The sequence below is a fragment of the Panthera uncia genome, chromosome E3 (assembly GCF_023721935.1).
Source record: "Panthera uncia isolate 11264 chromosome E3, Puncia_PCG_1.0, whole genome shotgun sequence".
Taxonomy (NCBI): Eukaryota; Metazoa; Chordata; class Mammalia; order Carnivora; family Felidae; genus Panthera; species Panthera uncia.
Window position 1 is genome coordinate 16325417 of NC_064815.1, and position 24495 is coordinate 16349911.

At 54.4% G+C, this 24495-nt stretch overlaps 1 protein-coding gene across 8 annotated transcripts in view; it reads right to left on the reverse strand.

Moving 5' to 3' along the window:
- Positions 1–6523: 6523 nt before the first annotated feature.
- XPO6 (exportin 6) overlaps positions 6524–24495 on the reverse strand; it is a 103150-nt gene continuing 85178 nt past the window's right edge. For all 8 annotated transcript variants that reach the window (XM_049638478.1, XM_049638476.1, XM_049638475.1 and 5 more), the window contains exons 15-24: positions 23426–23570; positions 21276–21422; positions 20176–20365; positions 15679–15834; positions 14476–14590; positions 14105–14276; positions 12608–12769; positions 9970–10068; positions 9607–9837; positions 6524–7222 (exon numbers count right to left, since the gene is read on the reverse strand). In XM_049638478.1, the coding sequence (XP_049494435.1) occupies positions 7121–7222; positions 9607–9837; positions 9970–10068; positions 12608–12769; positions 14105–14276; positions 14476–14590; positions 15679–15834; positions 20176–20365; positions 21276–21422; positions 23426–23570 (1519 nt within the window). In that variant the 3' untranslated portion in view covers positions 6524–7120. The remainder of the gene's footprint in view (positions 7223–9606; positions 9838–9969; positions 10069–12607; positions 12770–14104; positions 14277–14475; positions 14591–15678; positions 15835–20175; positions 20366–21275; positions 21423–23425; positions 23571–24495) is intronic.

The following is a 24495-nucleotide window of genomic DNA, read 5'->3' on the forward strand; positions in this document are numbered from 1 at the left end:
TAAGCTGCACCCCTCTGAAGTCACCCTGGCAAGAGGAGGGATGAAGGGGAGACCTTTTGAGACAAGGCAGTTTTGACGGGGAGTCTTGACAAATCTACCAGGGACAGCTGTGCAAGTTGTTCACCGACCGAGAAGGCCTGGCTGAGGGGACAGGGGCCCGCCCTCCACGCTCCCGGTGCAGAGCTGCACCTGCCTAGAGGAAGAAGTGCCTTTGAAATCCACACAAAGTCTGTTTGGAGTTTGAACTTTAACTGAACGTTTTATCCAGAAGAGCCTGTTTTCGATCTGGAGAGAATGAGTTCCGTTAAAATCAGCGGGTTTGTTTTTGTTTTTGTTTTTTTTTTTAATACCTTTTTCCTGCCACCAGTTTTCCAGAGCAAAAGGGCATCAGTTAGAGAAACAGGTACATTTCGTACACATCTGACTCTGCTCAGGGTACATTTTGTCCACCACCCAACTCAACGTGTGGCACCTGGCGCACAGTAGGACCCCTCCTCCGTTTCTGGAAGGCAGGACTCGCGTTATGTCCACGTTTCCCTGTCGCGGAGAAGACCCTCAGTGAACTAAAAGGCCGAACTGGTGAGTGATGTGTAAGTGGGAAGCGTGTCCTTGAGTCGAGGATGAGTCAGACACGCGTCGTCATAGCGAGGAAAGCCTACACAGCCGGCCTTTCATTCCACAGCCCCATCCACATAGAAACCCCAAGGGAACCTTGCACTCGGTGGGGCCGGAGTGCCCAGGGCCTCCCCCCATCCGGACGGTCACCTGCAGACTCAGTTCTGCCAACGGCTCTGAAAGCCCCTGGGACCCAGCGGCAGGGACAGCAGGGCCGGCCGGATATGGAGCCCTCCCGTCCTGGGCGGGCCCCCTCCTCACGCCCACTGGCTGCCTCTGCACCACACCTGGGGAAGAGATGGCCCAGGAAGGGAAGGGGACCCGCAGACACAGTGAATGCCGGACCCCCGGGGACCCAGACTGCAAGCCCTCAGCAACCCGCTCTTCCCACAGCTCGGGCTCTGGAACCCCTCCAACCGCTCCGCCCGCAAAGTGCCTCCACTCGGGTCTGTCACGAGGCAGACAACGGAGTGAAGCAGCCACGCAGTGCCTCTGGCGGGGAACAGAGCAGGGTGTGGAGCCCTCCAGACCCACAAGTGGACCCCAGCTTTGCCGGGGCCTTGCTGCTGTGTGGCCTCGGGCAAGTCACTTCCCTTCTCTGAACCTCAGTGTCCTCATCTGTAAGCATTTGCCCTGAAGGCGGGGGGGGGGGGTCCCAAGGGGGGGGGGGGGCACCTGCAAAAGGCAAAGCTGGCTGCATCTGGGAGGCAGTGACGGCCTGTCTCCTGCTGTCTCTTCCAGCATGGAGGAGGCGGGAACCGTTTTTGGAAATGCCACAATACAGATCACGAAGGTAATAAAAGCCCCCAGAGCTTCCTCCGGGCTCCCGGCCCCTCCCCAGGCAGGCTTGAGAGGGAAGACCGAGATGCTCGGCGCCTCCATCTCTGGAATCTGAATCCCTCCTACTCGAGTGCCCCGCAGAGGCCGGGAGCAAGGTCGCCGCCACTCCTGGGGTGCCCAGGAGTCATCAGCTCCAGCGTGGAACACCAGTCGGGAGAGGCAGGATGAGGACTGGTTGTGACCTCTGGGCCTCAGGCTCCACCCCTGCAAGATGGGGATTATGCCTTCCTCAGCGGCTCCGAGAATAACAACGGTTATCTGTCTTGACTCTTCAGGGAGAAGACGCACGTCTGGATGAGCTTCTCCAGATACCAATGTGAGTCTGAGAGACAAGGTCCCAGCTTAACTTCCTGCAATGTTCCAGAGGACACTTGCAAATTGGCCCGCCGTGGCTTAGGTTGAAAGAGCTGGGGTCTCTAGGAACCACACAGCTCACCGAAAGGGGTGTGTGTGTGTGTGTGTGTGTGTGTGTGTGTGTGTGTGTGTGCGCGCGCGCACGCGTGCGTGCAGAGACTGAAGGAGGCAGGACCTTGCCACACAAGTCACATGATCTTATTCCCGCTGAAAGATAGAGGTATGCGGATGGGCATATAGGATATAAATGCAAGGAAAGGTCTGGAAGGCCACCTGCTGAGACATGATTAAACGGCTTTGGAGATTTTTATGTTTATCTCCAAGAAACATACATTATTTCTATAATAAAGGGGAAAAAACTGAACTTATTTCTATTTTTTTTCATGTTTATATTTGAGAAACAGTTCGCACATGCAAGTAAGGGAGGGGAGAGGAGGGACACAGAAAATCTGAAGCAGGCTCTGTGAGGAGAGCAGAGAGCCCGATTTGGGGCTCGAACTCACGAACCATGAGACCATGACCTGAGCCAAAGGCAGACACTGACCGAGCCACCCAGGCGCCCCCAGAACTAAGCTTATTTTTATTAAAAAATTTTTTAATGTCTATTTATTTTTGAGAGAGAGGGAAACAGAGGCAGAGCGGGGAAGGGGCAGAGAGGGAGACACACAGAAACCAAAACAGGCTCCAGGCTCTGAGCTGCCAGCACAGAGCCCGACGTGGGGCTCGAACCCACGAACTGTGAGACTGTGACCTGAGCTGAAGTCCGGCGCTTAACTGACTGAGCCACCCAGGGACCCCTAAGCTTATTTTGAAAAAGAAAATATACCTGTTGCCCAAATGCTCACCTATGTCTGCCCTTTGTTTCATTTAAATAATTTTTCAACCAACCCCCCACCCCACCCCAGGAAGGCACCCAACGTGACCTCTGCACGAGCTTCTGGTGCCCTTCAGGGTCCTGGGGCTCAGAGCCAGCTTCCGGCCCGCCCCACACAAGGCTCCCGGCCTAACCCGGGAAGCCACATGACCTGTGCGATCGCCCACCCCACCCACCCCAAGGCTGGAGCCAATTAATTAACATGAATCTTTAAAGATGTTTCCAATGATGCGAGCAGGGAAGGGCGGAAAAGCGAGTCCTTGAACTAAAGAAATCCTTCACTGAAGAGCTGTTCACTCGAGTGCTTTTCCCTGAGGAGCCCTGAAAAGTAAGGCCAGGCGTTCTGAGCAGACACCAAGGACGTGGCTTCATAATGTTAAAAATTAGTAAGACACCTCAGTGTGACTGCAGGCCTCCTCCTGTGAGGAGAAACCCGTTTGGATAAATCTGGAGAATCCTCGCGCACTCGACATTTTGGGGCACCCGCTGTGGGCCAAACCCCACACCGAGCACTGCGGAAACAGACCCTGCGTCCCCTGCCTTCATTGTGGCAGGGGACACCGCAGGGGCCGTGAGGAAGGCCCTCACTGTCAGGACAGGCTCAGGGGGGCTTCTGACTCCTCCGATGAACCAGGTGGCTGCATTTCGCCAGTGGGACTTCGTCCCCCCCCCCCCCCCCATCTCTGCTGACAGGCCGGGCCCCACAGAGCCGGATGTTTTCTCTTCCAGGAGTAGGGAGACCAGAGGTCCCAGTTGACCCCTGCTGGCCCAGGATTACTGCAGAGACCGTCTGTTGTAACGCCATACATCTCCGTTTGGCAAAACAAACAAAAAACGGACGGTCACCCCGCCCATTTCCCCATCAAATCTTCGTGGCAATTTCTGAAGTGTCCAGGCAGCCCCGGCCTCACCCTTTCCTCACCCACTTGCCCGGCGGTGAGCTCGTCCACACCCTGCAGAACCGGCTCAGTGGCCGACACCCTGGGTGAAGCCCTCCGACCCTGGGGCCCCCATCCGTTTCCTGGCCTCCCAACCCCCATCACCGCACTCAGCCACTCAGCATGCCACTCTGCAACAACCTGTCTGCCTGTCTGTCTCCTCGCGGGTCTGGGCTCCTTGCAGGCACAGGCTGCCTCACTGGCCTCCCAGTCCTTCACGTGCAGCCCAGCACCTGGCTAGGAAAGGTATTCGGGAAACAACGCCTGTGAAATTCACTGCCGTCAATCGGGAGTCCCGTCAAGGCCCCAGGAGTCAACCAGAGCCATCGGCACCTTTCCTCTCCCTGGTCCCAGCCACCCTGCAGCGATGTCACTCTAGGATCACGGTGGCACTCGGGAACGGGCAGGAGGCCTGGTCGGGCCCCACCACTAAGCTAACCAGGCAGGAGAGGCCCCAGGATCCACAGAAGTGGGGGCTGATTTGGTCAAATGATCTCATCGGAGCCTTTCGAGCTCAGACACTGTGCAACTCTGGAGTACGCTTCTTCCGAAGAGAAACCAGGCCCAGCAAAACCTGTCACAAGTCGAGAACGTTTGTGCCGCCAGCTTCGCGTGTGGGAACCGAACCTATGGAAATAGACAAGCGCTGAAATTTAAGTGTGAGAATGTCCACAGCGCATCATTGAGAATAAGGAACCCCATAAACGAAGCGTGTCTGTGAAATGCCATCTGCCATTAAAAATCCTGTTTTACTAGAATAGTAAGTAAAAGGGTCACAACGTGTCAAGTGAACAAGAGAGGCTGCACTACAACACGAACTCGCTTTTACAAAACCAAAAATAAAGGAAAAGCAAAAACATGTGTTTGTCCACATGTGGGAAAGAAAATTCACCAAAATATTAACAGTGGTTTTCTCTGATCAGATGCCTTTTTTTAAGCTTTCTACATTTTTTACTACAATATTTTACTCAGGAGGAAAAAAAAGTCTATTGAAAAAAAAGTCGACCCTCCACTGTCTGAGGCCAATGGCAGGCGAGTGGCAGAAAATGCTGGAATTCGGGAAGCTGTTACCAGTCCCCAGCCAAGACTGACCTAAAGGCTCACTGCTGTCCGTGTCTGGCCTTTCCCTGTCCCCTCCCTCAGAATGCAGACAGTCTCTGGGCTTGTCAAGCGCCTGAGAATGCACCCAATTCCAGCCACACTTCTTAAGGCCTGCTCTTGTGCCCACGGAGGGGGGCGGGAGAGCCACTGCAGACAAGAGGGATCAGATGCAAGTCAGAGGATGACGACGAAGGGAGCAGACCCTTTCTGCAGGTCACCCAGACTCTGCTTGCACACCTCCAAGGACGGGGAGCTCACTACAATGCACACAGCTGGGGCCACGTCCAGCAGAATTGGAACAAAAATCCCCCATCTGGGCCCACCTTACTCCCCACGGCCTCTCCTCTCCCACCCCAAATCCTGCCTCGAGTTCTGTCCAAGGGTACAGCTCTCGGGCGGCAGACCCCATCGCTTCACCCCTTCCATCTGCAAGGCATTCAAAAAGCCCTTTCATTGGCTCAGGCACAGACCACACTCTGGCCTCCCCTCACGGGCAGGTGAGGTGGTATTTATAGCCCAGGAATAATTGGATGTTAATTCTTTTCTGCAAAAGAGCGACCGGAGTTTCAATTTCCTCCTCTCCGAACTCTGAAGTGGGGCTAGCTGTAACTGGGAGGCTGTGACCGACACGGAGCAAGGGGCCACATCACGCGCACACAGGCACACACACGTACCACCCAGGGCCCCCGGGCCCCTCACCCCTGCAAGTGGTCCTTGTAAAGGCCTCAGAAGGAGAAGCCCTTCCTCCCCAGTCCTACCAACAAGCCAGTGGCCACTCTCACTTCGGGTGCGCAAGCCTCTTCCTGCCAGGTGTGGGATTCCACGTCAGAATCTAGCCGAGTCCCGGGGCGCCTGTCTGGCTCGGTCAGTGGAGCCTGAGGCTATTCATCTTGGGAGTTGTAGGTTCGAGCTCCACGCTGGGTGTAGAGATTACTTAAAAATAAAATTAAAGGGGCGCCTGGGTGTCTCGGTCGGTTAAGCGACCAACTTCAGCTCAGGTCATGATCTCACACTCCTCCATGAGTTCGAGCCCCGCGTCGGGCTCTGTGCTGACAGCTCGGAGCCTGGAGTCTGCTTCTGATTCTATGTCTCCCTCTCTCTCTGCCCCTCCCCTGCTCATGCTCTGTCTCTGTTTGAAAAATAAATAAAAACATTTAAAAAATTAAACATTTAAAAAAATTAAATTAAAAAAAAAAATGTCTAGTGCCGTCAGACTGGTCGCTATGACCCTCAAGGCAGGAGGAGCTGCTGACGCGCTATCCCAGAAACTTCGGGACAAGCACCACTTCCACACGCGAATAGCGGCCGGACAAGGCCCAGCTCTCAGACCTACCAACTGGCCCCCAGGGCCACCCTGCTACAGCCTCCCTCCTCTCCCCTGCAACCACCGCCTCTCAGATGAGCCACCTGTTGAGACCTCTGCCTCTCTGCTGACCTCAGGCGAGACTTTGGGCCACAGAGGGGCAACTCCTGCCTGGGTGTCTAGGAAGGATCCATTCTGGAGGAGGAGAGGAACGGGATCCCGAGCCTGAGGAGCAGGGGTGGTCGACCCCACGTGGACTCCACCCCACCCCCGCCACCGGGTGACCTGTAAGAGTCAGCTCCCGCCCTCTGCCCCAGAGAACCGGGGGTCCCGTGTCCTTCGGCCGCTTCACTGAGAGGCTGTCCAGGCGGCCCTCCTGTGTGTGCGCTCCCCCGGCACAGTCCCACGCCCCTCACTGCCCTGCTCCGCACCAGGATGTCCTCCACCCGCACGCTGGCCCAGGGAGGCCCCGAGTGGAAAGACGCTCCCTGACCAGCGTTTCTATAACAACAACATAAGCATTTTATTTTTCATTAAGCTTCTTAGTTTCTTAGTATCACAATGGAATGATGAGAAAACGGGAACAAAAACCCACGAGTCTGCGAATCTCTGACAAAACGCAGAGACTTCAAGGCAATCGGAGGGGAGGGCGGGAGAGGCTGGGCAGAAGCGCCCAGATAGTCCCGCGTCAGGCCTCTCCGCCGCCGGCCGGGCGGGGTGGGTGGGGGCGGAATGGTGAGAAGGTGGCACTGTCACGAGCGGTCCCCGGCGCTTCTGCCTCACGGCTGGTGTCCTCGGGAGGTGCGCGGACGGCCCACAGGATTCCCCGGGGCCTCCCTGGTGCCTGGGCGCACGAGCCCCTCGCCCGCCCCTGACGTCCGGGGGCACCCCAGCCAGCGCTGAGGGGCACCCCGAAGCCGGGTCGGCTGGGTGGGCGGCGGGAGGGGGGCGTGGAGGAGCGGGGGGGCAGGTAGCCGGTCAGGGTGCGGGAATCCGAGGAGCGGCGAGGCCCGTGAGGGGGCGCCTGTGGCGGAGGGCGGAGGCGGTGCGGGCGCGGCAGCAGCAGGTGTGTCCCGTGGCAGCGGGCGGCCGCGCCTAAAGCTTCACAGTGCCGGGGGGCAGGCTGTCGTTGCACAGTCTGTAGTAGCGCAGGTCGTTGACCAGCCTGTGCACGTTCTGGGTGAACGAGGGCAGGTCCTGGAAGGCAGGGGCACAGCTGCAGCCCAGCCCCACCCCGCACCCCGGCTCAACCCCAGCCCCCGCCACTTCCGTCCCAGCACGCTCGAACCTTCTACGCCTCCCCACACCGTGTCAGCACAGGCGCTGCGGGAGAGCCAGAAGCGGAGCGAACGCCCCCCTGGCGCTCCCCGCGTGCAGGCCTGCGCGTCCGCTCAGGGACCCACCCCCTCGAGCCCCACCCAAGCCCGCGACGCACGGTGCGTTCACACCACCGTCGTAAGGGTGAAGACAGCGAAGCGCACAGCGATCGCGGAACTTGCCCCAGGTTACACAGAAAGCAGGGAGGGGGTCCAGACCGGACTCGCTCGTGCACGGGGGCACGCCTGCCAACGCACACCTCTCCTTCGTCACGGCCAAGCCACGTCCACAGAGTCCACCCCCGCCCGGGCCCCAGGCGGGCCCGACCAGTCAGCAGGGACGCATTGGCGGCACCCACGGGCTGCAGACACCCATCGAGAGGGCCCCTCGCAGCCAGAACCCAGACCCCACCAGAGGCCACAACAAGAGCACGGGGGTCGGCCCCCTCATCTTTAGGCCGGGATCACCGGTGGCCAGAGAGCAGGTCCAAATGCGGAGTGACCCCAACGGTGCCTGCCACAGAGCGAGTGCACGCCTTCTGAAAGCCCAGTGGCAGGGCGGGTTCCGGAAACGGCTGAAGCCACCGACAGCTCCCCTCGCCCACCCACGCCTCACCCCCGCTAATCTGTCCTCTTCGGCCTCCGCTCAAAGCCTGCCTCTTCTAAAAAGGCCCCAGCTGCCCAGGCCAGCACCCCTGCTCATCGCTGTCGAGCCGCCCTCGGCTCCCCCTGTGCGTGGGCAGTACAAACCGGCTCCCGAGTGAGAAGGCCCAGCCGAGGGATCCTGCTTCCGGGCTCTAGCGTTCCCAGGCTCTGAACTGCCAACTAACGGATGACCCTGCGGAGCCTGGGCTCATCTGTGAAATGGGATTAACAACAAGACCTGTATACACTTCAGAAGGCTGCTGGAAGGCTCACGAGAGCCAGGACATGTGACTTGGCTGGCCCGGCGTCATCCACGGAGGGCGCCGCCGCCTGTCTTCCCAGGGAGGCTCCTCTGAAGCAGGGAGGGACTGAGCCCCAACACCCTCTCCGGGCCGAGAGGCAGCCAACTTCAGGTACAGAGGGAACTGGTGAGCGGAGGCACTGATTCCTTTACTCATCCTCCAGAAAACAAACCAAGGGGTGTCTCTTAGATCAGTGGCTCCCAAATGCCAAATTCAAATTTCCTGGGGGAGGATACAAGAATATGTTCCTGTGTGTTTCATAAGCACCCCAGGTGCACTGATGCATATATAGATTTGGAAGCCCGGCTTTCAGTCGAGAAGCTGGCTGACAATGACATCACTAGAAACTGACAGTTAAATATCAGGATGTGGTCTCCAGGAAAAGGAAGGAAAAATACCCAAGTGGCTGAAGTGAACTTTAAGGAAAAGTTTAGGAGGGAACAAGACATCCCAGAGAGAAAGATTCCAAGACAAGGGAAAACAGGACCTGAGTCTAAGAAAGCACTATCCTGACACACGTCACAGACGAGACGGGCAAGCGGTGAGAGGAGTCTGCTCCAGCGAGCGATGTGTAAATCTGAACGCTAAAGGGGGACCGTGGGCAGGCTGCTCCAGGGTGGGAGGCAAGGCAGGGACGCATGAGGACGTGGGAGAAAGATTTCATCTTGCCACGTGTCAGGTGGTGAAGGACAAAAAGGACTTGTTCCGTGGGAAGAGTTCCAGGAAAAGCCTATCGGGCAAGCGAAGAAACCTAACGGCTGAGAGAGTAAGCAGGGCAGGTGAGTGCCCGGGAGGGAGGCGCCGGGACAGAAGCCGGGTGCCACGGGACCCGGACACACGGGCAGCGCTGGCTCCGTGTGCACCCACAGCCACCCAAGGTGCTGCACGGGGGGCCACAGAGCCCGCCCTCGCACCACGTTCCCCGAGCGGGCGGCGAGGGGGACAAGGGGGAGTGCTGCAGGGGCTCCTCCCAGGACGCGGCAGCAGGTCAGCCCACACTGAACCGGGAGGCCTGGGGAGAGCCCAGGTGCCCACCTCGAACTCTGGGGACTCAGAGACTCCTGAGCACCAGTCTTCGCAGCCTGTCTGCGAGTTCACGACCCGTGAGGGAACAGCGTCCGGACTGCTGGGGCCGGCGCCCAGGGGCCGACGTGAAGAACACACACCGGGGGAGGCGTGTGCCCCTGCGTCCAGCCGCGGCACCAAGTCGTTCAGGAGCCACCGGCGGGTACAGACCACTGCCCCTTCCTCCCTGAGCAGGCCCCAGGCGTGTGAGCCCTGGCCCGTCCTCCCTTTAGCCTGGCCTCTCTCTCCTCACCCGATCCATCTTGAAATTCCGCCCCAGCACATTTTTCTGGTTGGCATCCACGCCATCACAGCTGGTCAGAAACTCTGGGAGGAAGGCTGCAAAGAAGCCATCAAAGTCCACAGAGGCCATGTTGTAAATGGCGATGCCGATCTCCTCCTGCAGAAGGTCGTGGGACTTGTGAACCAGGACCTGTAGCAGCACGTTCACAAACTGAAACAGCATGGTGGTCCGGAAGATCTTCTGCAGACAGAGAGGCCTGGGTAAGCCAGGGCACGAGGGCCTGCTCTGCCCCTGGGGCCTTGAGGAGGGTGGGACTCCGCCCGCCCCCGGGGCAGCTCTGACGAAGGGCCCTTCCCGAGAGGGGGCACTGACCTTGTGGTATAGCTTCTGCTTGGTGTTGAGAGTCTCCAAGTAGAAGAGATTTTGTTTAAATAGGTGGATATCAGGCTGGAGAAAGGACTGTCCGAAAGCCTAGAAATAAGACCACTGTGTTATAAGCACCATTTAAACCACCTCAGACCAGGCCCTCAAGGGCCCCCGCCCCACACCAAAAGAATGGGCGTGCCACAGGCAGTTCCTCATGCCCACCGCAGGGCTAGGGTATCCACTGCCTTGATTCTTCTGCTCAGATCTTGGAATGTTCCTGTGTAGCCTTAGCTCTTTTTTTTTTTAATGTTTATTTGGGCGGGGGGGGGGGGGGGGCGCACGAGTGGGGGAGGAACAGAGAGAGACGGAGACACAGAATCCAAAGCAGGCTCCAGGCTCTGAGTTCTGACACCAGGCTCGAACTCACAAGCGTTGAGATCATGACCTGAGCCGAAGTCGGACGCTTAACTAACTGAGCCACCCAGGCGCCCCTAGTCTTAGCTCTGAAGTCCTCCCCACTGGGCCTCACTTCGCATCTTGGTTTCACCTTGGCCTTTTGGAATAAACCTCCAGATCCCTTCATGGATTCTGCCTGTGTAGCGAGAAGCTGCCCACCCTCTCCTCGGCGTCCCAGCTCTTATAGACCACAAATCCTGGGAGGCTCCTTCAACCAGCTGCCTCTGCTTGGGGTTAAGCAACAGCAAAGTTTTAAACTGCTTTGTAATTTCTGGGCTATGAGCTATTAGTTCAAGGGCAAAAAGAAACTCCTCTCCGGACCTGACCCAAACAACCCCCAAGCTGATGACGTACAAGCCCCCACCCCTAACAAGCTGCTGATTGCTCTGTCATTCTGACCCCAGGCCCCTGAGCTACAAGAAGGGGGTCTTATAATGCCTGCTACAGCAGTGACATCTCCATGATGCCCAATGTTTTATTTACTTTTTTAAGTTGGGTTTACTGAAGTGTGTGACACAGAAAAACTCCCTCTTTCGGGGTGCACTGCCGTGTGACTGGTACAGGGTCATCTAACCACCATGACAATCAAAACACACATTTCCATCTCCCCCCACCCCTCAAAAGTGTCCCTGGTGTCTCCACTAGTAGTCAGCCTTCTCCCCTGCCCCTGGGCGACCACTGCTCATTCTCGGTCCCTCCAGTTTTGCCTTTTCCAGAATGTTATATGATGTAATGGAATCATATGGCATTGTAGCCTTTTGGGTCTGGCTTCTCACCCAGCACAACGTGACCTATGTTGGTGTTGGTGTAAGAATGTTCCTTTTTACTGTCAAGTAGCAGTCCATTATATGCATGTGCCTCAGTTTACCCACTCACCAGATGATGGATATCTGGATTGTCTCCAGATTTGGGCAATTATGAAAAAAGCCACTATAAACACCCGTGGACACGTAGCATGAATATGTTTTCATTTATCTTAAGTAAAATGCTTAGACGTAGGATCGTTGGTCAGGAAACTGCCAGACCGTGAAGCCGTCTTCCAAACCGGCTTTTACCAGTCCCGAGCAGGGGGCCAGCCATCACCAAGAAGGCTTAAAAGCAAGGCTGAAGAGGGCGACAGGAGGGGAGCAAACACTTGAATACTCCACACCCAAGGCCCCACTGGAGACAGAAGGGCAGCAGGAGACCAGCCGTAGGGAGACCAGCCGTAGGGCTCGTGCCCATCCAGACTCTCCACGCTGGGAGCGTGTGCCTGTGTGCCGACCGGGGGCTCGAGGGGGTAAGGGGAGAATCCCTCTGCCCATGCTGTGAAGAAAACCCTGCGCTGAAACAAACAAAAGGAGAACCCTCTACTCCAACCTAGGCTTAGAACAAAAAGTTCTACGATCCAGTGCAGAATGAGGATAGTGCCGGAAAGCAGCCACGAGGCAGCCTGGCCGCCCTAGCCTCCCACGGCGGGAGACCACTTGCTTCACAGGGCGGTGTTCCACCAGTATAGTGCGGTACGGGCCAGAATGATCTTTTTTTTTTTAATTAATTAATTAATTTATTTATTTTAATGTTTTATTTATTTTTGAGACAGAGAGAGAGCATGAGCAGGCGAGGGGCAGACAGACAGCGAGACACAGAATCCGAAGCAGGCTCCAGGCTCCGAGCTGTCAGCACAGAGCCCGACGCGGGGCTAGAACTCACGGACCGCGAGATCGTGACCTGAGCCGAAGTCGGACGCTCGACCGACTGAGCCACCCAGACGCCCCCTGAATGATCTTTTAAAAATGCAGATCACTGGGTCCCTCTCCAAGGGGGAGTCTCCCCAAGAGACTCCACTCAGCTCCCAGTCAAGGAGGCCTCGACAGCTGTGCTGACGGCAGGCAGTCCCCTCGCCCTTGGGAAACACAAGTGCCAGCTGCTGAGCATACGCTAACTCATCCAACCTCACAATAAACCCATCAGATAAGCAGCATTGTCCCCACTTGATGAGGGGAGAGACTGGGGCTCCAAGAAGTTAATTAACTTCCTAGGTCGCAAGAGGTAGTAACCAAGCTTCGGCCCAAGACGACCTGGCTTCCCCATATGTCAGGGAAGCAAACCAAGGGACGGCCAGCCAGTGGCCCCAGCTGGTGTCCAGGATGAGGCCTGTCCGTCCCGGGATCACACGGCAGCCTCGCCGGCTTTGCCAGCACGTTACCTGCATGATGGCACTGAACTGAGGCTCATTCTCCATCTGCTCCTCAGCGATCCCCCTCTGGACACTGGCCAGGACAGTGGACTTGAAGAAGTACCTCCAGTTGTGATGGAGCGTCCGGAACAGGAGCTCAAACAGCTCAGCCTTCACATCAGGGGAGGGGCGCTGTGGAGACACACAGACCCTCAAACCTTCCCTTCCTGCGGCTCAGGGGGGGCCGCTCACAGCCTCAGCTCCGAGCAGCAAGGAGGCCCGGGCAACGCCTGATAACAGCAAGCAGAGTGTCAGTGTCCCCCCACACTGCCGTCTGGTCCAGTCCCCTTCAGGCCAGCAGTTCAAACCAGGTGTACTTCCGCAGAGACACGATGCCTGGGTCAGTGCCAGGGGTGCCCTTTTTCTGAGGGAAACCCTCAGCCCTCTAAGCCAGGAAAGAACGGCTACCAAATGGCAGAGCAATGAGCGATATGGGTTTCCTGTTTAGAAAGCAGCTGATCCGATCTGTCACCTCTTCTTGGCTGTGTTGTTCCTTCCCCCAGGATAAAAACCGCTGTCCCAGCTAACCTGTTGACCCCATGTAAGACAAGTAAGAAGCTTTAAAAGCAGTTTTGCCGTCTACAGAAGAGGAGTCACAGAGCACCTGGAAGGCACAGAAAGCAGCGTCAGGGGACCTCGGAGGAGGCAGCGTGTGGCGCTGAGCGCTCTCTGGGCCTGTGTCCCCGGTCACCAGCAGCAGGGTTCTGGGAGGAGGGGAGGCTTAGCGGTATTTTCTAACTGAACCAAAAATCTCCAAGTCATTGGAGGGCATGCCAGGTCACGGTATTCCAGATGTCTCTGTAGAATTCAAAACTGTAAGCCCCAGATATATTTAATTCAGCCTTGATTAAAATTAAATTGGGACCAGAGGGCACCAGCTCCCATGGCAGGAATCCTTACAGGGCCCAAGCGTGTTTAACGATGCAAAACAACTCACTCACTTAAGCCTTAGTTGGGGGACTTAAAAAGGTTAGCTCTTACTTAACTATCACATAAAATTTAGTTAAATTCACACTTATTCTGGATCTTGTCATGCTGAATGTAGGTTTTCTAAGGATGTGGAGTGTTTCTTTAACAACAAAACTTCTACATGGTTCCAAGCACTGGCCTCGTATCCTTGAGACCGGTGCATGGGCTTACTAGTATGTCTTAACAAGTACGTCTTGTTACGGTGTTTGCCGGAGAAAACCACATATTCACCTAAAGTTAGAAGCTATTTGCCACGGACACTCATCTTACTCGCCGACCAGCCTCGCATTTAACCTGCTGTGTTTTCCCTAGACTAGTTCCAATTAACTCGACCAATACAAAAAGACTGGACCAAGCTACAGGCATTCTTTCCTGGAAAAAATTATTTTACAGAAAAATAACAAGTGAGCTTTAAAACACTGCATTTTCTTCACTATCTCATTCCCTCCTCGGCTGCAGAAGCGAGGCAGCACAGGGGACCACCCCAGCCCCTCATACCTCGGCAATGATGGGATACACCTGCTCCATGCACAGGGAGATGATGCTGGGGAGAAAAGGCTTGAACACCTGGCCAGGCTCCTGGACCACCACCTGCAGGATCTTCAGGAACTTCTCCACCACCCGGCAGCCAGTGCTGCCTTCGTGGAGGATGCTCTCGGCCAGCTGTTCTCTGCAGACAAGGGGAAGCACGCAGTAGCCAAAGAAATGCTCTCGGGGGGGGGGGGGGGGGGGGGGGGGCAGCATGAAAACCAACGCTCGCGGCAAGTGAAGAGAAAGGAGCAGAAAGTCCTAGGTTTTGTGGCCGGCCCCACCCCTCCTTGTCCCCTGGGAGTCTGGAAGCCACGGACAGCGGATCTGTGGTTAGTTACCTGGTAAACATGTTGAGGAAGGTCTGGATGATCTGCTCCGTGAAAGGCACGCCCATCTGTACTCTAAGGCCTCGGAACAGAGTGAGGAAGAAGCTCAGCATCTCGTCAGTCACATCTAAGCAGAGGCACAAAGCGAACGGTCAGAGGCGCGAGCACACGAGGGTAAGTGGAAGCCCGGGGCCTGGCTGACCTCCTTTTTTCAATCTGCGCTATCCTCTCTCCCGAAGGCTTCCTGCTGGAAGAAATTTCCCCAACACCATCGGAGCCGTGATGCAAAGCGGGAGATGACCGAGGACATGCTGGGACGACGGCTCCGGCCTCGCGAACCTCTGGCTCACAACGGCTCACTAGAGGAAGCGAAGGTCACCTCGAAGCCTCCCTCGCCAGCCGGCATCCAGCGACACCGAGTTTTCACTGCAGGTGGGCCATTTTGTGCTCACGCTGACGGAGCGATTCAACCGGGTCAACACCTGAGTGCTTCTGCCATTTTGCTCTCTGATCGCTAATCCCCGCACTTGGGTCAGAGGTTAAGTGGCTGAAAATGGATAATGACGGTGTATTCAGGCTGCGTGGCCCTCTATTATTAATGGTCCATTATCATTAATGGACCAATAATGGGACTAATTGCCAAAAACGTTGGTTACGTTTCCTCCGGTTCCACTGGCAGATCTCAACAATCATCTCGTACAGTGTTCTGGCTCTAACCTCACACACTCTGCTTACAAGAGGCAATCAGTGAATGCTTGCTGACTGACAGGCCCCAATAGTCCTCTCCGAAGACTGACGAGGCTGCTGTAAACGCTCTCCCGAGAGCCAGAAAGAGCCTCTATCGGGTGAGGGAGGGAACCATGTCGGCAAAACCCACCTTGCCATCTAAGGAAATACGCGGCATTCGGGGGAAAAAGTTCCTTCCCCTCCTTTACAGAGCCCCCTGCACCTCATCCACTCGTGGCCACGCTGGGAGAAGGCAAAGACTTAGAAGCGAGTCCCAGGTAGACGCCCCAAGTGACTCCGGGCCACACGACACAGGTGCAAGGCCCAGGTGAGGGCTCCACGGGGCCTCAGCACCACCCCCCCCCCCCCCCCCCCATGAGCGTCCCTGCCCTCTGCCTTCAGAACCCGGGCCCGCACCGCCAGCTCCTTGTGTTCTGCCGAGCCGAGCAGTCGCTCTGGGCCTTGCAGGCACCTGCCAGCAGCTCCTACCTGACTGGTGGATAAAAGCTGGAAAGAGGGCCAGGGAGACTTGCACGGATTCCTGCAGCGACTGGTAGCAGATCTGCCGGGACTTGGTGGACTCCCCGGAGACGCTGTCCACGATGTCCTCTAAAACACTAAGCGTCTGGTGGATAATCACTTTGGCTGCAAATCGAGATTCAGTGCATGTTATGACTTGTCGGAGGATAAAGCAGGGGGCCGGGGAATACCCGGGAGGGGGCGAGATTCGCAGAAGTATTCGGAGGGCAATCGCAGAAACCTTGCTGAACGAACACAGTCTCTCTTCATGGGCTTCTCCACCTCTCCCGTCTCTCTCCCCCTACACCCTCTTCTTTCTTTTTTTTTCCGCCAGGACTCTGGCTGCCTGCTTGCTCAGATTTTTGCCTCTCTTCTGCCTCTGTCCACCAGAAACAAGGCCACCCAGAGGAAAAGATAAAACGTGGCCCCAGTTAGGTGTCTAGACTCTGAGATGGTGAACAGACGGGTGAGACTGGGCGTCCCAAGGTAATCACCCCAGGCGAGAAAGGACACATGCAGATCCGACACCCCTTCCACCCGACGTGTACCTCCCCGCCTGGCGATCGGCACCAGCACCCCGCTGGCCCACCTACTGTTGCTACGTTCGTGAATAAACTGCCTGTTCGCCCCTTATCCTACTAGGCCTGGGGCCTGACGATATATATGATTATTATGGTATCATGTGATGTTATCAACAACATACGCTTCTAATGAGACCCTGATGTAAACGCGATGCCTTCAGGGAACACAGAGAAAGCAGAGGTGGTGGCCAGCAAACGGGCAGGAGCTCAGAGGACACAGAAAGGGCCCTGATCAGAGGTGCCGGATAGGAACCACAGACGGGCACTTGACGGCCCTACACCCAGACAGGCTCCTTGTCAGTACACCGGGAACAGCCAACAGCCCCACCTTCACGGGGCTGCCGCGAGGATGAGAGACAAGGTTGAGAACGTGTCTGGCCCAGTGCCTGGCACATCGGAAGGTCCAGCACAGGGAAGCTGTCACCATTCCTCAGCACTGGTGGGGCTGGCTCCTCCCCTTAGACACGGAGCTTCCCACCGGCTGCCCTAAGAAGCACCCCCATGGCTCAGCCTGAGCTCAGCAGACTCAACGCTGGCAGAGCTCCAGAGGGCGGAACCAGAGCTGGGCTGAGGGCTGGCCTCTACCTGGTGGGGGTCCCTGGGTCGCCCTGGCCCCTCAAGCTCTGCGGCGGCTGAAGCCTCTGCGGCGGCTGAAGCAGCTTCCAGAGAAACATAAAGCAGAAGGAATAGATGCTCTAGAGGAGCAGGTTTGACTCCTGACTCTACTAGATTCTGTCTCCTCATCTGAAAATGTGGACAGAGAGAGACCACCACCTCACTCAAAGGACGGAGCATGAAAGAGAAGAATGGCTCACGACGGGCCTGCTTCTCTAACGGCCAGCCACACGGACCTCGGCAAGTGCACACAGGGCACACGCATCCTATGGAAGGAGCCACTCCCTCACAGCTGCTACAAGGACCGGGGCCAGGAAACTGCACTCGGGTCAGACGTTTCCCCAAGATGACACAAGGCACAGGGAAAGCAGTTTAGGGGGAAAAGCCAGTAGAGTTAAGAGACCAAAACTTGACCTCTGATGTGTAAGGAAACTGAAATAAGAACCAAAGCGTATTCATAAAAATGTACAAGAGCAAACGGAAAGCACCGTTAAATACGTAGTAACAGGAGAGATACATAAAGTGTGATACCTTCCATGGAATAGGATGTTATCAAATCATTAAAAACAATGCTTTTCAGAACAAAGGGGTGATGTCGTGCAGGACAAGGATCTGGAAGCATTCAGAATCAGATCTGACTCCCGACCCCACCACCTTCTCTCTGATCCTGAACAACCTACACCTGCTGAGCCTGGTGGGGGAGGGCGCTTCACAATGGAGAGACTGGCAGGCACTGCTCAAAGCAAGTGATCCCAGAGAGCATGCCAAAATGGGACACACAGAAGTGACACAACGGGAGGTACACGTCACTGCCCAGGTGGTAGTCACACCCCAACTGCTGGAAACAATCAGAAAAGATTATGGGACATTTTACATGAAAATGGGTTTGGACTCTTCAAAACTGTCAATGTCAGAAGAAACAAAAAACCAGGAATACTTTTCTATATTAAAAGACTGAAGAGGGGCACCTGTGGCTCAGTAGGTTGAGCGTCCAACACTTGATTTCAGCTCAGGTCTTGATCTCACAGTTCATGAGATGGAACCCCATGTCGGACTCTGCACTCACGGTGCAGAGCCTGCTTGGGATTTTCTCTCACCCTCTCTCTCTGCCCCTCCCCCGCTTCTGCACTTGCTCTCTCAAATAAACAAACAAACAGAGATGTGACAACCAAACAGAACACAAGCTCCTTGGCTGTATCTTCGACTTTTTAAGAAGCAAAAAAGGCCACTTTGGTAACACCTGGGGAAAACCTGAACATAGTCTAGGTGTTAAATGACATTACCGTAATGTCACAACTTGGCTGTATTCGTGGTGTTTGGGTTACAGAAGAGAACACCTTGTTCTCAAAGACAAAGGTTAAGGTGTCAAGGATAAAGTGTCGGTAACTTCCTTTATTTAAAGGGCTCTGCTAAAAAGAGGAAGTGTGTGGGGAGGTGGGAGGAAACACGAGTGTGGCAAAATACTAACAAGTGGTAAATCCTAGTGAAAGATACACAGTTGTTCCTTTGCTTCATCCTTCAACTATTCTGTAGGTTTGAAAATTTTTCAAAGTACTAAACTGGGACGGGAAAAAACACTCCAGGCCTGGATTTGATCACTTGCAGCAGGAGGAGAAGACAGACCTCACAGGGCTGCAGGGAGGACCGCACGACGTAACGTACATGAAGTTCCGGGACCCCGCCTGGCACGCAGCGAACACCCCACAGACATGACTCTAAGTCTGTGCACCGTGGGAACCATGGGTTCTATTCAGCAAATAGTTCCAGCATGTGGTGGCACCCGCTCTGCCGTGGAAGCGTATGCTCTGGCCGACGAAAAGTGAGCGGAGATACAAATGATGGGTGTCACCTGCAGACCAGTGCTTTAAGAGCCACTGCACAAGCCCCCACGTCCCTGTCCCCGTGTAAGCACAGACTGCGGGGCGGCCTTCAGCGGCCTGGGTCGCTGAGTCGCCAGGAAAATAAGCAGGACGTTCTCCAACCCCCGTGGCCCCAGCTGAACATGCAGTGCGAGCAAGAAATACATCTTTCTCCTGGATTAAGCCACTACGCTTTGGGGACTGTTTGTTACCACAGGGCAAACCTACCCAACCCATGCTGGCTGACCGACATAAGCACGTGTAAAATAAAGAGACAAAAGACCACTAGATTTTCTGAAACACGACTCCACACTAGCTGTATGTAACCCCTGCGCCAATGACTTCCTCTTACCCGGGTTTCCCCAGGGATAAGATCAGGATAATCAACAGTGCCTAACTCGTAGGCTGATGTGGAAATTCAATGAATTAGTGAATGTAAAACACCGAGACCCAGGACCAGGCAAACACCGGACCGTGAAGGCTGGTGCCGGCTCAGCCGGAGGTGTGATGGCGGAGAGAGGACCGCCCGGGCAAGGGCCCAGCGCTCACTACACCCTCACGAGCTCCGCTGCTCCCATGCAGCTCCAGAACTAGAAGACATACTTAAACAGAGAATAAGGATGACAATGAGAGAATTAAAAGGGTGACTTTCTAAAATACTAAAACCAATGAGATTTAAGAGTTTTCCCCTTCTTTATACTATTCTAATATTTTTGTACAATAAGCATTATGGTAATGTCCCTGATTATGAAAATGATGTTTTTTAAAAAATGCTGGTATTTATTGCTATTTTTAACATTTGTTGACATTCTATGAATGATGTTATCCAATAATGTTCCAATACTTTCTCACTGTGAAAATACTGTATTTTTTTAACATGTACTATAAAATTTGTACATCAGAGAAATCTGATGCCTTCTACTTGAACTGAGTTCTCTTGATTCATTTTTCTCTCCCTTTTTAATATAAATAATTAAACTTGAAGTGCCATTTGTGAAGATACCAAGTTCTTTCAAAGCCTCTGAAATACACGCATTTGGAGAAAGGTTAAAAATAGTTTCAAAAGACAGTTCTTAGATCTGCTCTTCCCAGTGAATTGCTTTGATTGCTTATATAAGTATCTGAAACGGATCAGTCCCTGTACATTTTTTTATCCAAGGAAGGCACCATTGACGGTTTACTTATTTTTGACATTTTAACTAAGAGAAGGGGTGTCCCACATTCAGGAAATAGGTCCGGCTGACGCGTTCACAGAATTCCACAGAGAAGCGGCTTCTACCGCCGAAGGCTGGCTCTCCCACTTTGCAGCTGAGGGACTACGGACAGATGAACGAATGCCGCATCGGCCACAAAGGAAGACAGCGCCTGGCCTACCTGTCTCCCCGGGCCGTCCCCGGCTCTGGGACACTTACTGTCCTCCAGTGGCATCTTCCTCTGGGGGGCCGCAGCATTGGGTTTCAGATCGCGATAGTCCCGTGAGAGTGCGGAGATGAGGCTGGCGTGGTTGATGGAACGGACGGGCCACTGCTGCTCATTCTCAGGCAGGTTTGGCCACGGAAGCAGCAGGATGTTAGAGAGGGCTCGGCACACCAACACCTGAGCCTGGAAGAGACCACCCCCCCGCCCCAGGTATCCATCAGAGGGTTAAGAGCAACAGCCGCTGCACCGGACGCAGCCTGGGCACCCAGGGCACACGCGGAGCTCAGGCCTCCGGGCTCCTTTCTCACAGGCTGGGCCTGAGGCTTCGGTCCAAATCTAAGGTAAGGCAGGGAGGAAAGTGAAAGTGAAGCAAAAACACCACGCCTGGTTCCAGCGCGTTCCAGGCCCCATCCTGGAATGTCATTTCCCGGTGCTGTCACTGCCCCTCTACTCTGGTACCTGCAGCATTACAGGGCGGGGGAGTCACAGTCACTGCAGACGCTCGGTCTAACCAGTCCCTTAGCTGCTGGCTCCCAGCACCCTCGGAGGAGCCGCTGAGAACAGGGCTGAGAGAGAGAGAGGCTGCCGAGAACCTCTTGCGATCAACGTGCCTTTGGCGCCAGGTCAAAAGCAATACTGTGCCACCCCGGGCGCGCCCAAGTAACTGCTCCGACTCCCCTCGGACGCCACCTGTGTCTTGTTGGTTTTTAAACTTCCAGCCTGAGCCTCCTGAAGGATTTTGTGAAAATCCTTGTCTGGAGCTTCTCAACCCTAAGAAAACAAACGTGACAACGGACTGTTTTAAACCAAAAGGAATGCAAAGAAGACGCTGACACCAGCCAAATCGCTGGCTCTCAAAGCAGCGCCACCTCAGCACCTATCGGGAGGGTCTTTTACATCCTGATCTGCACACCGCCCGACTGCGTCGGGAAGGGCCTGACGACAGGGCACGGAGGCTGCCCTAAGTGCCACCTGGGGAGGAAACCATCTCTGGTGGCACAGCCCGTAAGCTCCGAGTGTGAAAGAAAGGCCAGACTCCTCTTGCTCAGCCTCACGGCTCCAGGGCCCATGCAGCGTGGCCCTGGGGTCTCACCTTATCGACGAGTCGCTGAGCAGAGGCATCGGTGATTCTGTTGAACACTTTCTGCACCGCGGGGATGCTGATCAGAAAGACGGGCCGCACGGTGGTGGCCAGTGAGACCAGTAAGTGGCACGCAGATAGCAGCAACTTGTCTTGGACCTGGAGACAGAAGAGAACGTGTCGGCTCACTAGCTCTCCCGCGAGGCTGCGATTCGAAGAACTCCGAGGCAGTTGCAAGCCAGATCTGCTGCCGGGCCGTCGTTGCACATAACTCGGGCTCTGTGTCCAAGAAGTTTCCGGGGACGGCGCCCAGCACGAGGCACGCTCCTCTGTGCCACGTCGCAGCTCCTGACCTCAAGCCGGGAGCGCCACCTCCAGTTCCTCCTGTCCTTACTCGCTGGCACCTCTGGGTGCGATCGCTTCTCAGCTCCAAAAATTCCACGGCAGACTCCTTGGCCTGTCATTCAAACTACTCGGGATTGTTCACCTCACTCCTCCCGCTCCAACCAAGCCAACGTTTCTCTCCACCCGCCTCCCAACACTCAACCGGTCACGCCAGGCTCTCCTGCTTCCTCCCCTCCGCGTGCCAATCAAAAACCTGGTTCGAGGACCATCTGCCCTTTTCAAATTAGCAAAAGAGAAAACTCTTTATAGATACGACCTAATGCTGGTAAGACTGGTAAAAAACAGCACACCAAAGAGTCACGGGCATGCAGTTACTTTCGAAAGAAATATTACTAGAATTTCCTAGAACCACACATTATCCCTAACCTTTAACCTTTAATCCCGCTTTAAGAAAATCACCTAAAAGGATAAAGCTAAGTGCATACGTGCATTTCAGAATGATCTATGGTGATTTTTTTCAAATGCAGGCAACATTAAAGTCCAGCAATGGCTGGATACATCATAAATTATATAAATCCCCCCTCGTGGGATATTGTAACTCATTTACAAATTACAATCACAAAAATCACCCCCAAAACCTGGGGCACCTGGGTGGCTCAACTGATTAAGCATCTGACTTCCGCTCAGGTCATGAGCTCATAGTTCATGGGTTCGAGCCCCACATCGGGCTCTGTGCCGACAGCTCGGAGCCTAGAGCCTGCTGCAGATTCTGTGTCTCCCTCTCTCTCTGCCCCTCCCTCGCTCACACACTCTCTCTCTCTCTCTCTCTCTCTCTCTCAAAAATAAACATCAAAAAAAATTTTTTAACAAGCTAAACAAAACCTTATGGAAATCAATACACTGTTAAGAGGAGGACAGAATGCTACATAGATTAAGACTACAAAAAGACAGGGCCCAGTTGGTTGCTTGTCCAACTCTTGATCTCAGCTCACGTCATGATCTCGTGGTGCACATGACAGAGCTCCAAGTCGGGCTCTGCGCTGACAGCTCGGAGACTGCTTGGGATTCTCCTCCTTCTGACCCTCCCACACTTGCACTCTCAAAGGAAATAAACTTTAAACAAACAAACAAACAAACAAAAAAGACGAACACCTATACGCTCCATAATATAAACTGATGGTTTTCTCAAAGGACAACTGAGTAGAAGCTGTCAAATTTACTTGGATGCACCTTTGACCCGGTAAATCCACTTTCCGGAACCCATCCTACAAGGTTGTACATACCAAGAACTAATTTCCAACAACAGGAGAATTATAAAACATTCCCACTACCAAACAGCAGTGTTTTAGAATGGGGGATTAAAGAGTACCATAAATTTTCGGTCTATAATTTAAATAGTGTTTAACTTCTTCACAATGAGCATGCATTCATGTGGGACTGAGGTTAAAAACTTAAGCTACATTTGAGTTTATATGGACCACAGCTCAAAAGGAACATGAGAGGACACGTGGTTCTATGGTAGTGCTGAGAATTATGGGTCTAACACCATGCGATATTTTGATTTTATAATAAGTGGGTATGTGGACAAAAGGACAAGGACTTAGACACAAAGCGTAGCCCTTGGGGCGCCTGGGTGACTCAGCTGGTTAAGTGTCCAACTCGATTTCGGCTCAGGCCACGACCTGGAGGTTCGTGGGGCCGAGACCCGCGTCAGGCTCCGCGGTAACAGTGCGAGGCCTGCTCGATGTTCTCCCTCGGCCCCCCCCCCCCCCCACAATAAACAAACGTAAAAAGCGTAGCCCTTGCTGCCTTAGGACCTTGGTGCTGATCAGAGGTGTGACGGCATCCATGGTGGTGGAGACGAGCGTGACAAACTGCTGTGTGTTCTGCCGATGAGCTTCGCTGCAGTACTGCGCTAGCCAGTGAGAGTACGCCTGGAGAGCGGCCAGGGACTGGGCGTGCCTGCAAAGGGGAGAGAAGATGCGATTTCAAAGGTTAAGGTCAAGACATATGAGCATTAAACTTGTGTCCACAGCAAGTAAGGATTCCACTCATTGCATTTACCGTTCTAAGACACGCGAGACGGCACAGAAATCACGTACTCGCTCAGGTAGGACCTAAAAATCAAAACTCATCATCTAAATGTTGCCACCACTTCCTGTGACACAGAGAGCAGTCAGTTCTCTATGAAGCTACGGCTCCTTTTAGTGGACGACGAATTTTAGGAAACAAGAGCCTGGGGACTTAGGGGTCGCACCGCTCCTAGGACCTTTTAGGGGACAGAGCTAGGATTCAGGCAGACACCGCGTGGAAATCAAACTGGTCGCCACCAACCGGGCGGCAAGCTGACCTCAAGCGCCTCAGACAGGACACAAGAAGGGCACACCGCCACCTATCTAGTGTTCTCGCGAAAAATGTTGACCATCGATGTCATACAGATCAACAACCAGACAAATTTCGATTTTTAAGATTTTCCTTAGGAAAAAAAATTAAGAGGGTGCCTGGGTGGCTCAGTCGGTTCAGTGTCTGACTCTTGATGTGGGCTCAGGTCATGACCTCACGGTTTGTGACTTCAAGGCCCACATCAGGCTCCGTGCTGACAGCGCAGAGAGCCTGCTTGAGATTCTCTCTCTCTCCCTCTCTCTCTCTGCTCCTCTCCCGCTTGCACTCTCTCTCTCAAAATTAAGTGAACATTTAAAAACAAAAAAATTAAGACCTAAATCTCCCCAAAACTCCATTTCTCTTTCCCTCGTCTGACTCTCCTCCTGTCCCTCCCTCCCACCAACATGTACAGTCTGGGGAGCTGATCTAGATTATGGGAGAGAAATGTAATATGGGATTCATGATTAGTTAGACATTGGATGCAAAGAAAGAAGGACACTTCTGA